The sequence below is a fragment of the Apteryx mantelli genome, unplaced genomic scaffold (assembly GCF_036417845.1).
Source record: "Apteryx mantelli isolate bAptMan1 unplaced genomic scaffold, bAptMan1.hap1 HAP1_SCAFFOLD_49, whole genome shotgun sequence".
Lineage (NCBI taxonomy): Eukaryota > Metazoa > Chordata > Aves > Apterygiformes > Apterygidae > Apteryx > Apteryx mantelli.
The window spans coordinates 641,078-654,614 of record NW_027118784.1 but is presented as its reverse complement, the minus strand read 5'-3'; the positions used below and the strand labels follow the sequence as shown (position 1 = coordinate 654,614).

The following is a 13,537-nucleotide window of genomic DNA, read 5'->3' as shown; positions in this document are numbered from 1 at the left end:
GGTGGCTTCGGGAGGGGAGAGGCTCTGCTGCACAGCTGTAAGGGAGGTGGTGCTGGCAGGGCTGAGCCTGCGGCAAGCTCCGGCCTTGGCCTCGGCAGCCCCAAACTGAGCCCGGCAGCCCTGAACACATAGGAGCAGCAGGTGCCGCCAGAGGTGTCTGCGGGCAGGCTGGGCTGGCGCTCGGTGCAGCTGGCCCGAGGAGCTCCTGGGCGCCTTCGCTGCCTCCGTTGCCACACTTGCCTCCTGGCAAGTTTTAGCTGTCTTCGGCTGAGCTCTGGCCAGTTTTGCCCCCCCCCCCTTCCCTTTTCTGCAGGGCAGCCTGGTTTTGTGTTTGTGGGCTTTAAGGGAGAGCACAAGAAAGAACTGCCCAAACCTCCAGGCTTGGGCCGAGGGGCAAACGTTTGGGAAGGAAGAGGCAGGGGCTGCAGCAGGCAGTGGTGGAGGAGTGAGGCTGTGCGGAGGGAAAGGGGTGCTGGGGTGGAAGAGGGGAGAAGGCAGCATTTCAATGCAGACATCTCAGCCCGTGGGCCAGCATGTTCCTGAAGCCGGATCTCCTGGCAACCTGAGCCCTGGCAAGCCTGGCCTGGGCTTCAAGCAGGCGTGGGGGCTGGCGCAAGCTCTTCTGCGGGTCAGAGACTTTGGCGCGATCCTGTTTCCCTTGTGGTGCTGCAGTTGTGGAGCAGTGGTGCAGAGGGATAACCACGTACTTCCGCGAATGGGAGCAATGTGCCTTCCCTCGCCTGGAGGCAGCCCAGCTCTGTGCTCCCATTTACCTCCTCTTCTGCTGCGTGCGCAGGAACTGGCGGGGCTGTGAGGAGGAAGAGGTGAGCGTTGCTGCTTTTGCAGCCGTGGGCAGCGGTGGGCACATCCGCGGGGGCCGGCTGGGCTGTGCGCGGCGCTGTGCGAGGAGCCCAAGGGAGCAGGCTGGCCGTGCAAGTGCCCCAAGCCGGGAGCCTGCAGGCCACGTGCCGCAGCGAGCGGTGCTGGCTGGCAGCAGGACAGCAGCTCCCCGTAGCGGCTCTGAGCTGGGAGCCGCGGGGCTGGGAACATGCCGGGAAGCATGCGAATCCTGGGGCCTTTTGGCAGGGCGGGCTCCAGGGCGCGGGGAGGAAACGCTCTCCGTGCTGGCGAGCGAGCCCTTCTCGCCAGGGATGAAGGGGAAGGGAAAGCCCCCTGTGCGGGAAGGGCAGGCTGGTGCCTGGGGGAGGTGAGCTCTCCCTCAGCCCTCGACACGGTGTGTCCCTGTCCCGCAGCAGGTCAAGCAGGCTGTCCTCAGGGCGATGGGTGCCATGATGGGTGTCCTCGTGCACGCGGAGGAGCACCACAAGCATGCCTGGGAGCAGCTCCTCTGGCTCCTGCAACAATATTGAGAAGTCCAGGAGCCCTTTGGGGTGACCGCGGCGAGGTGTCGTGCAGGGCACGGTGCAGCTGGGGTTGTGCATGCGCTGCAAGGCGTCGGGGAGGGTGCTGGGAGGAGCTGTGGCCCCTTTGAGCAGGAGCAGGGGGAAGAGGGGCCTGTGGCTTCCTGGGCTCTTGCTGGAAGAAAGCAGCAAGGCAGGAGGGCCAGGAGGGAGCAGCGAGGGACTGGGGTGAGCGGCTTGGGAGGGGAGGCTACGCTGCCTCACGGGTCTTGGGAGCGTGCGAGGAGCCCTGCCCTCGCACCCAGGGGCCATGTCCAGCCCCTGTGAGGGGGGTGATGTGCCGGGAAAGGCTTTCCCGGCGGGGCTGTGCAGAGGAGAGCAACCTCGTGGCGCTGCTCTGCGGAAAGGACAAGCCAGAAGCCCCGTGCGGGGCTTCCCTGGAAGTGGGTTCAGGCCGTGGCGTCTCCCAGCGCTGCTGGTTTCTCGCTTTGCAGGCAGCTTATGGTGACAGCCCCCCCTCCCTCTCGCTCTCCCTTGCAGAGTCTCGGCTACTTCCTAGGGGCTGTGGCAGGGGTCGAGACCCTTGTGCTCTGGACCAACCTTGTGCCTTTATCTATACCGCCGGCAGGTATTATGCCGCCTTCCGACATAATGCGCCCCCCCCGCCACTTATTACGCTCCCTTCCGCCATATAATGTCCCCCTGCCATTTATCACACCCCCACCCCTTCTGACATATTAGGCCCCCACCACCACTTATTTGGCCCCTTCAGACATATTGCACCCCTCCTCCATTTCTTACGCCCTCCCCCCCACAACTTATCACCCCCTGCCCTGGGCACTTCTTACACCCCTCTGCAGGTTCTTATGTCCCCTTCCGACGTATTACACCATCCCGCCAATTGTTACGCCCCCTTAGGACATACTGCGCCCCCTTGACCATTTATTAACCTCCCCATCCAGTTCTTATGCCTCCCTGCTCATTATTACACCACCTCCTGATAAAACACACATCCCCTCCACTTATTATTAATATCTTATTATTGATGTCAAAACCGGTCAACGTCAATAGTCATCGGTGGCTACCAAAAGCACCGTGGGCTCTAGACCAAAAGGTACGTGTGCGAGTAGGGAAAGAGAGGTATTGGTGCCTATCATCACTGGGGTTCCGTATTGATTGATATTGCCCCCCTGTTGCTTATGAAGCCCCCTGTAAATTATTTTGCTCCTCCGCCATGTGTTATGCCCCTTTCTGAGATATTATGCCCTCCCAGCCACTTATTACACCCCCCGCCGGTTATTATGCCCTCTGCTGACATATTACACTCCCCGCCATTTCTTTCGCTCCTTTATGACATATTACGCCCCCCACAGCCATTTATTAAGCCCCCCAGCCACTTCTTATGCCTCCCTGCTCATTATTACAGGCCCTCCTGACATATCACGCACCCCCTCCGTGTCTTCTTGATATCTACATCGAACCCTTTTGAAAGGTGTGGAATTCGGCAGGCATCGATGCTGCTCGATCTTGTGAGGGATCGATACTGATACGTTCAATGCCTCCCAAGAGCAAAATGGGGGCGAGCGCAAAAGCGATAGCTGCCTGTTGAGATGAGAGGTATGGGTGGCTGTGGGCACGTGTCGATACCGACGGTCACCGATACATCTAGATGCACAGTGTTCTTGATGCCGCTAAATGCATATGGCAATCGAAAAGCCTCCATGCCTGCTGCCGTGGAGAGGTATGGATGTGTAGTGAGAGGGATGGATATACTTGGAAGCTGTGCCCTAGTGATCGGTATGGAAATCAATACTGGTGGAGGCCTGTCAATGTCAAAAACAATGTCGATAGTTGTCGATGCCTAGGGAGAGCAGCATGGGCCACAGAGCGAAAGGTAAGCATGCGTGGGGGGAAGCAGACGTATCAGTACCTATCGATAGGGTTTCATATCTGTATCGATCGATATCGCGCCCCCCCCCCATTTATTATGCCCCTTGCAATTTATTAAACCCCCTGACATATCATACCCCTCTGACACTCACTCTTGATACCGATGGCTTTCTATAGCTGTGGCTTTGGACAGGCATCGATGATGCTCAATATTGAGAGGGATCAATGTTGATACATTTGATGCCTGGCAAGAGGAAAGGGGGGGCGAGATCGAAAGCGATCGATGCCTGTCGAGATGGAGAGGTATCGATGGCTGTCGGCAGGGATGGATACGGACACTTATCGATAGCTGTCAATGCATAGTGCTATTGATGCCTCTACGTGGGTCTGGAAATGGAGAGTCCTTGAAGCCTGTTGGGATGGAGAGGTATCGATGTGTACCGAGAGGGAAGGATAAGGTAGGGTATCGTGCCCTAGAGGTACACCTGGAAATGAATATTCGTCAAGGCCCATCGATGTCAAAAATGGTCCATGTCGATAGTTGTCAGTACCTCGGGAGAGCAGCGTGGGCCTCGGAGAGCAAGGTATGCATGCGCGTGTGGAGCAAGGGGTACTGGTGCTTATCAGTAGGATTTGATATCAATATTGTTATCGAACCCTCTCGATAGGTGTGGAATTGGACAGGTATCGATGGTGCTCGATATTGAGGGGGCCTGAGGTCAACAGGTTCGATGCCTGCCAAGAGGAAACTGGGAGTGAGGGTGAATGCAAGAGATGCCTGTTGAGATGGAGAGGTATCGATGGCTATCGGCAAGGATGGATAGCGACAGTTACCGAGAACTAAGGATCCGTTATGCTCTCGATGCCTCGAAGTGGGTCTGGAAATCCACAGGCCTTGGTGCCTGTTGAGATGGAGCGGGAGCGATGCGTACCGAGAGTGACAGCTAGGGATGTCGTGCCCTGACAAAACATGTGGAAATCAGTACTTGCCAAGGCCCGTCGAGGTCAAAAACGGTCAACGTCAAGAGTCATCGGTGCCTACCAAGAGCACCATTGGCCCCAGAGCGAAAGGTATGCGCGCGTGTCGAGAGCAGGAGCTATCAGTGCCTACAGAAAAGGTTCAACGTTAAGTCGCTGTCTTACTGCAATAAATGTAGTGCTGCTTCCCTCTTACGGGTGAGGTGCGTCGCTCCTTTCGTGCGTGCTCGCGTGAGTGCTCACACAGCCACGCACAGATGCGAATGAGCACTCACGTGAGAATGTACTCACATGATCATGCACTCAGTTGAGCAAGCACTCACACGCGTGAGCACACGTGAGCGAACATGCAGTCACGTGAGCACACATGAGCGAGCACTCATGCGAGCACACAAAGGCAAGTGAGCACTCCGGTGAGTGAGCAGTCACAAGAGGGAGCACTCCGGTGAGGGGGCACTCTGATTATCGAGGACTCCGCTGAGCAAGCACTCCGGTGGGTGAAGACTCCAGCAGGCGAGCGAGCTCTCTGGCGGGCGGGCACTCCTGTGAGAGAGCACTCGGGCAGGTGATCAGCCCAGTGAGCGAGCACTCCAGTGAGTGAGCACTCCGGTGATCAAGCACTATGGTAAGTGGAAACTTCAGTGTGCGAACAATCTGAGTGAGCACTCACATGAATGAGCACTCTGGCAAGCGAGAACTCAAATGATTGAGTGCTCCGGTGAGCGAGGACTCATGTGAGTGAGTACTCCAGTGAGCAAGCACTCCAGTGAGTGAACACTCTGGTGAGCGAGCACTCACACAAGTGAGGACTCCAGGGAGCAAGGACTCTGGGGAGTGAGGACTCCAGTGACAGAACACTCTGGGGAGCGAGCACCTCACACGACTGAGCACTCCAGGGAGCGAGCGAGCACTCTGAGTGCAGCAATCGCACGTTTGAGCACTCACATTTGTGAGCACTCCGGTGAGCGAGTTTTTCCGGTGAGCGAGCACTCACATTTGTGAGCTCTCTGGTGAGCGGGCACTCACATGAGCAGGTGCTCCGGTGAGTGAATACTTTCGCAAGTAGACTCTCCGGTGAGAGAGCACTCACGTGAATGAGTACTTTTGTGAGCGAGCACTCTGGTGAATGAGTAGTCCAGTTAGTGAGACCTCCGTTGAGCGACCACTCACATTAGTGTGTGCTCCTCTGAGCGAGCACTCCTCCGAGTGAGTGCCCCGGTGAGTGAGCACTCCGGCAAGAGAACACTGCAGTGAGTACTCTGCTGTGGAGGAAAAAGGATGAGCAGGGAGGCACTGCGGGGCGGAACATGGGAAGGTTGTAACGGGCGGAGCACTGCTGCCGGAGAAGAAGGCGGGGCTTTACAGCATTATAATAGAGTAGGACACGCTTCATTAAACGCCATTTTGCCACTCCTCATATTGGTGTCTGTGTGGTGATGGTCCGGGGCCTGGGGAGAAGGCCCCGTGCCTCCTCGGTAAGAACGAGAACGGTAACAAGTGGTGACCCCGACGTGATTCCGAGGAGGCGGCTCGGCCGGCGTAGGCACCGGGAGCGTGAGGAAGGGATCCGGATCCGGAACTATGGAGGCCATATGTAAGGTAGTGATGGCCTGCGCCAAGGAATGGCGGGCGCCGCTGAAGGCGAGCGCGATACGAGCGTGTGTAGAGAGGCTCGTGAAGGAGGGAGTGATTACTTCTCCTATGGAGATTCTGCGGGAGGAACTGTGGCTGCAATGCACAGCAGCGCTGGCGGAGTTCCCGATGAACGGGGGATCCGCGAGGGAGTTAAAGGTGTGGGGGCTGATAAGAATGCTCCTGCGGAGAGCGAGGGAGGAACGGGAGACGTGGAAGGCGGCTAGAGAGGCACTTAGAGGGAGTGGGATACGTGTGGGGTCGACGGAGATAGAGGGAGCGGTGGAGGAGACGGCGCCAGAGGGGGGAGAGGAGCGGGTCGAAGAGCAAGGGGAGGAACAACGGGACGGAGGTCTGGTGATGCCAGCCGGGCTGGGAGAAGAGGCTTCGCGTGCCCCTCCACCACACTACCCCTGGGACGAGTTGCGACAGGCAGACAGAGCAGGACAACCTTGCCCTGTCGCGCCCAGTGAGCCCGAGGGGGAAGGAGAAAGGGGGGAGAATGAGCGAGGGAATGAGCGAGGGAATGAGCGAGAGAATGAGCGAGAGAATGAGCGAGAGAATGAGCGAGGGAGAATACGAACACCGAATGAGTGGCTCCCCGGGGCACTCATGGTACCTGATAAGAGCTGGAATCAGGGCGAGTCAGCGGCCAAAGATGGCGCCGGGGACAGAGAAAGAGGGCGGAGGAGAGTCACCTTCGGTAGTACGAGACGAGCCAGTGGGAGGGAACGGGTGAGCGAGGATGAGATGGACAGCCTTACAAGGCGGTTTCAAGAAGTCTATCGGGGGGGGGGGGGAGCGCGAGGGAGGCGTGAGAGCGGAGGAGGTGGAGGAGGATGTGGAGATAGGACTAGAGCAGGCGCTGCGGCTCCTGCGGAGGCTGGAGAGAGAAGTACAAAAACAACAGCGGATGCTGCAGCGACTGGCCGACACACGATCCCAGGACGATTCCAGTGGCGAAAAGCCCCGAGCCGAGTTATACCTGCCAGATTGGCAACTATCAGCGGGGGCGGTGACATTACGGGGTCTTAAACTCACGGCACCCCCTGAAACGCCGTCGGCGCTGCCGGTACGCCTGGCGCCCGGAGGGCTCATAGAATGGACGCCCATCGACCCAAAGGCCGTGTATGAAGAACTCGGGAAGCTAGTAAAGGTAGAGCCACCCTGGACAAAGATAAAACAGACACACGCAGAGAGCTTCACTGAATTCTGTGACAGGCTCCAGCGGGCCATTGCAGAGTCAGACTTGCCCCCTGAGGCCCAGGGTCCGGTCATGATGGAGTGCCTCTGGCAGCAGAGTGACGCCATGACGCAGGACATCCTGAAAACGATCCCTACAGGAACACCACTTTCGGTTGTCATCCGCACGGTACTGCAAAAACAGAATCAGGGAACAGCAGCAGCGCAGGCTCTTGTCACGGCGGTGGACCAGATGAGAAAGGGACCACAGCGTTGCTTCTCTTGTGGATATCACAGGGAAGAGGGTATGCTGCGGTAAAACGGGAGGAGCAGATAAGATGGGTTCCAATGAAATGCATAAAACCTGACCTAAATGCACGTACGGGAGGGTCTGGGGTGTAACTAATCATTCTTGGTGAGATTCCATCCTGAACAGGGCGACGCCAGATGGGATGCTGCTGCATGGCTGCATTGATGTTTATCGCCGGCTTCATGATTCCGGGGACCGCAGAGTCATACTGGAGGAGATGAGCACAGGCGCACAGAGCAGCTCACTACTGCATCCCGTTCAACCCCGAGGCGGGGCCGACAGAGACTTTCCTGACGGGGAACAAGTCAACACAGGGGCGTGGATCTTGTCATGGTTTGATTAGAAATGGCTTATAACACTAGGCTTGATAGCACTCACAGTAGTAATAGCGATATGCTGCGGCTTGCTAATTCTGAATTATTGCTTACGGCATGTACGGCTTAACTGCTTGATAGACATGAGCATAGAGTATATCAATTAATAGTACAGAAAAAAGAGGTTCTAGACAGGATATTTGCATGAGAAGCGGTAGACTAGGCGTAGCGGAAGATCACGCGGTGTGACGCGCAGCCTAGGGGTGGAAACGAAGTGCACCTGTATGTAAGCTTGCACGCAGCCCACAATAAACGCCATTAGACGAATGGCTAACTAACCTGTTTGGCAATCTACCACCGTGGCTAACAGGACTGCTTGCTGAAGGCTTGCGCATTTTGTTAATCCTCATAGTTATAGCCTTATGCCTGTGTATAGTACTGAGCTGTGTTAAGACAGCCTTGCTGAAAGTAGCGGGCCGTGTCTGGATTGCTCGACAACAAGAAGGAGAAATTCTGGAGGAATGGCTGGGCTTTGGAGGGGGGGGAATATAGTCTGTTGGAAATGAGCAATCCCGCCTATGCCTTTAAGGTTTTCCCTGAACCGACGAAGACAAGGACACCGCCTGCGTTAAGAAGCGGAAGAAGGGGAGGCAGCACACAGCTCCGCTCACGAAGCTACTAATGCAAGGAACCACCCAATGGCGGTCCCGTCGAGACACGCCGCACTTCCGCGTGTTTTGTTGCGTCCCACTCGATATAACGAAACAACGTTGATGGGAGAGGGGGAGATGTGGAGGAAAAAGGATGAGCAGGGAGGCACTGCGGGGCGGAACATGGGAAGGTTGTAACGGGCGGAGCACTGCTGCCGGAGAAGAAGGCGGGGCTTTACAGCATTATAATAGAGTAGGACACGCTTCATTAAACGCCATTTTGCCACTCCTCATATTGGTGTCTGTGTGGTGATGGTCCGGGGCCTGGGGAGAAGGCCCTGTGCCTCCTCGGTAAGAACGAGAACGGTAACACTCTGCTGAGCAAGCACTCACATGAGGGACCACTACAGCAAGGGAGTGCTCCGGCGAGGGAGCAATCACACAAATGAGCAGTCTGGTGAGCCAGAAAGCACTCATGTGAGCGAGCACTTACTTGAGTGAGCCCCCCGGTGAGTGAACATTCACAAATGTGAGCACTCCAGCAAGCGATCCCTCCGGTGAGCGAGCACTTGCATTAAAGAGCGCTCTAGTGAGCAAGCACTCTGGTGAGCAAGCACTCTCACGCATAAGCGCTCTGGTGAGCGAGCGCTCCAAACGTTCTGCTTAGTGAGAATTCCAGTGAGTGAGCACTCACAAGAGTGAGCACTCCGGTGAGTGAGCGCTCGGGTTAATGAGCACTACGGTGAATGAACACTCTAGTGAGCACCCTGTGAGCGAGCAGTCTGGCAAGCGAGCACTCTGGTGAGTGATCACTCCTGTGAGTGAGCCATCACATGAGCTATCACTGCAGTGAGCGAGCATTCCACCAAGAGAGCACTCCGGTGAGCGAGCGCTCAGGTGAGCGAGCTTTCCACCGAGAGAGCCCTCCGGTTAGCGAGCCCTCTGGTGAGTGAGCGCTCACCCCTGTGAGCGAGCACCCCGGTAAGCGCTCACATGAGTTAGCACTCCGGTTAGTGTGCACACCGGTGAGTGAGAAATCCAGTGAGCGAGCGCTCTGCTAAGTGAACACTCATGCGAGTGAGCACTCCAGTGATCGAGCACTCCGGCACGCGAGCAGTCCAGTGATTGAGCACACACATGAGTGAGCACTCTGGTGATCAAGCACTCCAGTGAGTGGAAACTCCAGTGAGCGAACACTGTGGTGAGTGAGCACTCACATGAATGAGCACTGCAGTGAGCAAGGACTCTGGTGAGTGAGCACTCTGGTGAATGAATATTCTGGTGAGCGAGCACTGACACAAGTGAGCACTCTGTGGAGCCAGAGAGCACTGCAGTGAGGGAAGACTCTGGTGAGCGAGCATTCTGGTGAGTGAACACCCTGGTGAGCGAGAATTCACGTGACTGAGCACTCGGGAGAGTGATCAATCACATGAGCAAGCGCTCTGGTGAGTGAGCGATCACATGAGCGAGCGCTTTGGTGTGTGAGCACTGCGGTGAGAGAGCACTCTGAGCGAGCACTCTGGTGAGTGAACACTGAGGTGACAGAGCACTCTGGTGAGTGAGCACCCTGTGGAGCAAGGACTCTGTTCAGCGAGCACTCATGTGAGCGAGCCCTCCTGTAAGTGAGCACACCTTTGAGTGAACACTCTGGTAAGTAGGCACTCTGGTGAGCAAGCACTCCGGTGAGGAAGGACTCACATGAATGTGCACTCCAGTGAGCCAACACTCCTGTGAACGAGCACTCTGGTATGTGAGCACTCCAGTGAGCAAGCAGTACAGTGAGTAAGCACTCCGGTGATCAAGTATTCACATGAGTGAACTCTCAGGCAAATGAGCACTACATAGAGTGAGCACTCTGGTGAACAAGCACTCCGGTGAGCGAGCGCTCACACAATTGAGCGCTCCAGTGAGCGAGCACTCTGGTGAGATGAACTCCAGGGACTGAGCCCTACAGAGAGCATGCACTCCTGTAAGCGAGCGCCCTGGTGAGTGAGTGCTCACATGAGCAAGCACTCTGTTGAGCGAGCACTCTGAGTGAACAGTGAGGTGACAGAGCACTCCGGTGAGTGAGCACCCTGTGGAGCGAGCACTCCGGTGAGTGAGCACTCACATGAGTTAGCACTGTGGTGAGCAAGCACCCTGTGGAGCGAGTGCTCCGGTGAGCGAGCGCTCACAGAAGCAAACACCCTGGTTAGGGAGCACTCACGTGTTTGAGCACTCTGGTGACAGCGCAAACATGAGTGAGCCCTCCGGTGATCAAGCACTCCAGTGAGTGGAAACTCCAGTGAGGGAACACTCTGAGTGAGCACTCACATGAGTGAACACCCAGGTGAGTGAGCACTCACGTGTCAGAGCACTCCAGTGATCGATCACTCCGGTGAGCGAGAATTCCGGCGAGTGAGCACTCTGCTGATTGAGCACTCTGGTGCATGAGTACTCCAGTGAGCAAGCAGTACGGTGAGTAAGCACTCACGTGAGAGAGCTCTCAGGCAAGTGAGCACGACATAGAGCAAGCGCTCCGGTGAGCTTGAACTCTGGCGAGCGCGCGAACTCTGGTGAGCAAGAACTCGAGCGAGAGGATGAACTCTGGTGAGCGAGAACTCTGGTGAGTGAGAACTCTGGGGAGCGAGCACGGGGACTCTGGGGAGCGCGGGGACTCTGGGGAGTGCGAACTCTGGGGAGTGCAAGAACTGTGGTGAGCACGGGAACTCTGGGGAGCGCGAGAACTCTGGCAAGTGCAAATCTGGGGAGTACGATCTCTGGCGAGCGCGAACTCTGGCGAGCGTGGGAACTCTGGCGAGCGCGAGACCTCTTGGGAGGGGGAGAACTCTGGGGAGAGCGGGAACTCTGGGGAGTGCAAACTCTGGTGAGCGCGAAAACTCTGGTGAGCACAAACTCTGGGAAGTGCGAACTCTGGGAGCGCAGGAACTCTGGGGAGTGCAATCTCTGGGGAGCGCGCGAACTCTGGCGAGCGCGAACTCTGGCTAATGCGAACTCTGGGGAGCGCGAGAACTCAGGTGAGCAACAACTCTGGCGAGCGCAAGAACTCTGGGGAGCGCGAAAAGTGTGGGGAACGCAGGAACTGTGGCAAACGCGAGAACTCTGGCGAATGTGAACTCTGACAAGCGCGAGAACCCTGGTGCGTGTGAACTCTGGCAAACGTGAGAACTCAGGTGAGCGCGAAATCTCACGAGCGCGGGAATTCTGGTGAGCGCAAGAACTCTGGTGAGTGCGAACTCTGGCGAGCGTGAGATCTCTCGGGAGGGTGGGAAATCTGGGGAGCACAAGAACTCTGGCGAGTGCGAACTCTGGTGAGCGCAAGAACTCTCGGGAGGGCAGGATCTCTGGGGAGCGCGATCTCTGGGGAGCGCGGGAACTCTGGGGAGCGCAGGAACTGTGGCGAGCGTGGGAACTCTGGGGAGTGCGGGAACTCTGGGGAGCGCGGGAACTGTGGCGGGCACAGGAACTCTGGGGAGTGCAGGAACTCTGGGGAGTGCGGGAACTGTGGCGAGCACGGGAACTCTGGGAGCACGGGAATTCTGGCAAGCGCGAACACTGGCGAGCACGGGAGCTCTGGCAAGCGTGAATTGCGAGCACGCGAACTCTGGCGAGTGCGGGAACTGTGGCGAGCACGGGAACTCTGGGAGCACGGGAATTCTGGCAAGCGCGAACACTGGCGAGCACGGGAGCTCTGGCAAGCGTGAATTGCGAGCACGCGAACTCTGGCGAGTGCAAACTCTGGCAAGCGCGAGAACTCTGGGTATAGCGAACTCTGGCGTGCGTGGGAACTCTGGGGAGTGCAAGAACTGTTGCGAGCGCGGGAACTCTGGGAAGCGCAGGAACTCTGGGGAGCACGAGAACTGTTGCAAGCGCGGGAACTCTGGGCAGCATGGGAAATCTGGTTAGCGCGAACTCTGGGGAGCGCAGGAACTGTGTCGAGCGCGGGAAATCTGGGGAGCGCCCGAAATCTGGGGAGCGTGAGAACTCTGGCGAACACAAACTCTGGTGAGTGCAAGAACTCTGGTGAGTGCGAACTCTGTGGAGCGTGGGAACAGGCCTGCCTTTAGGGGCCCGAAACAGGGGCTTTTAGTTGGCTGTTCTGTGGTTGCAAACAGCAACTAAGGCCTGTGTTTGGGGGGCCTGAAAGGGAGGCTGAGGTGGCTGTTTCTAATCCTCAAAGCGGAGACCAAGTCGTATGTTGTCAGGTCCAGAAACAGAGACTAAGGAGTCGCATGTTCCTGGGACTTGGCAACGGAGGCGAGGTCAGCTGTCTTGGGCACTAAAAACAGAGGCCAGTGCTGTGTTTTGGGGCCACAGAGGGCAGCTTAGTCCCTGTTTTCAAGCACAAGAACAGGTGAATGAGTCCTGCATTTTGAGGGTCCAAAAGAGAGGCTAAGCCCTGTGTTTTGGGGGCCACAAATGGAGGCTCCCTTGGCTGTTTCTGTGGCTGAAGACACAGACTGAGTCCTGCGTTTTGGGGACTTGGAAACAGAGGCAAGTTTGGCTGTTTCCAGCCCCAAAGGGGAGGCTGAGGGGGCCCTTTTTGGGGTGGGGGGAGGCGGTGGGATGGGGGGGAGGGAGGGAGGGTGCATGGACCCTCCCCGAAGGGGTGGGTCCATCCGCGAGTACCCCGAGGGCAGGGAGGCTGGCATGCACCAGGCCCAACCTCGCGTCTGGGATAGTTTCTGGCGCAAAAGTGGTTTTGGGGAGGAGGAAACACCAGGAGACACCATCTTCCAGGGCCAATATTTGTTCAACATTCATCCAAGACTTTCACCACTAATTAACCAATTAGCTTGGAAGTATTGAATCAGTCCTGACCAGGGAGTCAATATCGATTCAATATTCACAAGCTAAATGCTCAATTAGTTCGAGGAGTCAACAGGGAGTGGACATATAGAAACCAATTAGTCAACATTCACACAAGACTTTCAGTACTAAATAAACAATTAGCTTAGAGGTTTTGAAGCAACAGGAACTAACTAGTCACTAGGGATTCCAGATGTGTGAGGTCATTAGTCATCCCTGAGCCAATGTCCCTGAGCTCATTACTCAGCCTTCACTGAATATTCATAAGGGAATTAGCCAACACTGATCCCATATCCATCAGCTAAGGCTTCAACACTGATGCAACCTTCAGTGATGCCACCAAGCTCTGAGCTGTGATAGCAACTGATTTATGGCCCTGCCAATAATCAATCAATAACTCATCAACAATTA

At 56.6% G+C, this 13,537-nt stretch overlaps 1 protein-coding gene across 1 annotated transcript; it reads left to right on the top strand.

The window, feature by feature from the left end:
• The first annotated feature begins 6,664 nt into the window (after positions 1 to 6,664).
• LOC136996589 (uncharacterized) lies at positions 6,665 to 8,610 on the top strand. The gene is made up of 2 exons (XM_067317487.1): positions 6,665 to 7,348; positions 7,480 to 8,610. The coding sequence occupies exons 1-2, from the start codon at positions 6,775 to 6,777 to the stop codon at positions 7,572 to 7,574; spliced, it is 669 nt and encodes a 222-aa protein (XP_067173588.1). The 5' UTR covers positions 6,665 to 6,774; the 3' UTR covers positions 7,575 to 8,610.
• The last annotated feature ends 4,927 nt before the right edge of the window (positions 8,611 to 13,537 follow it).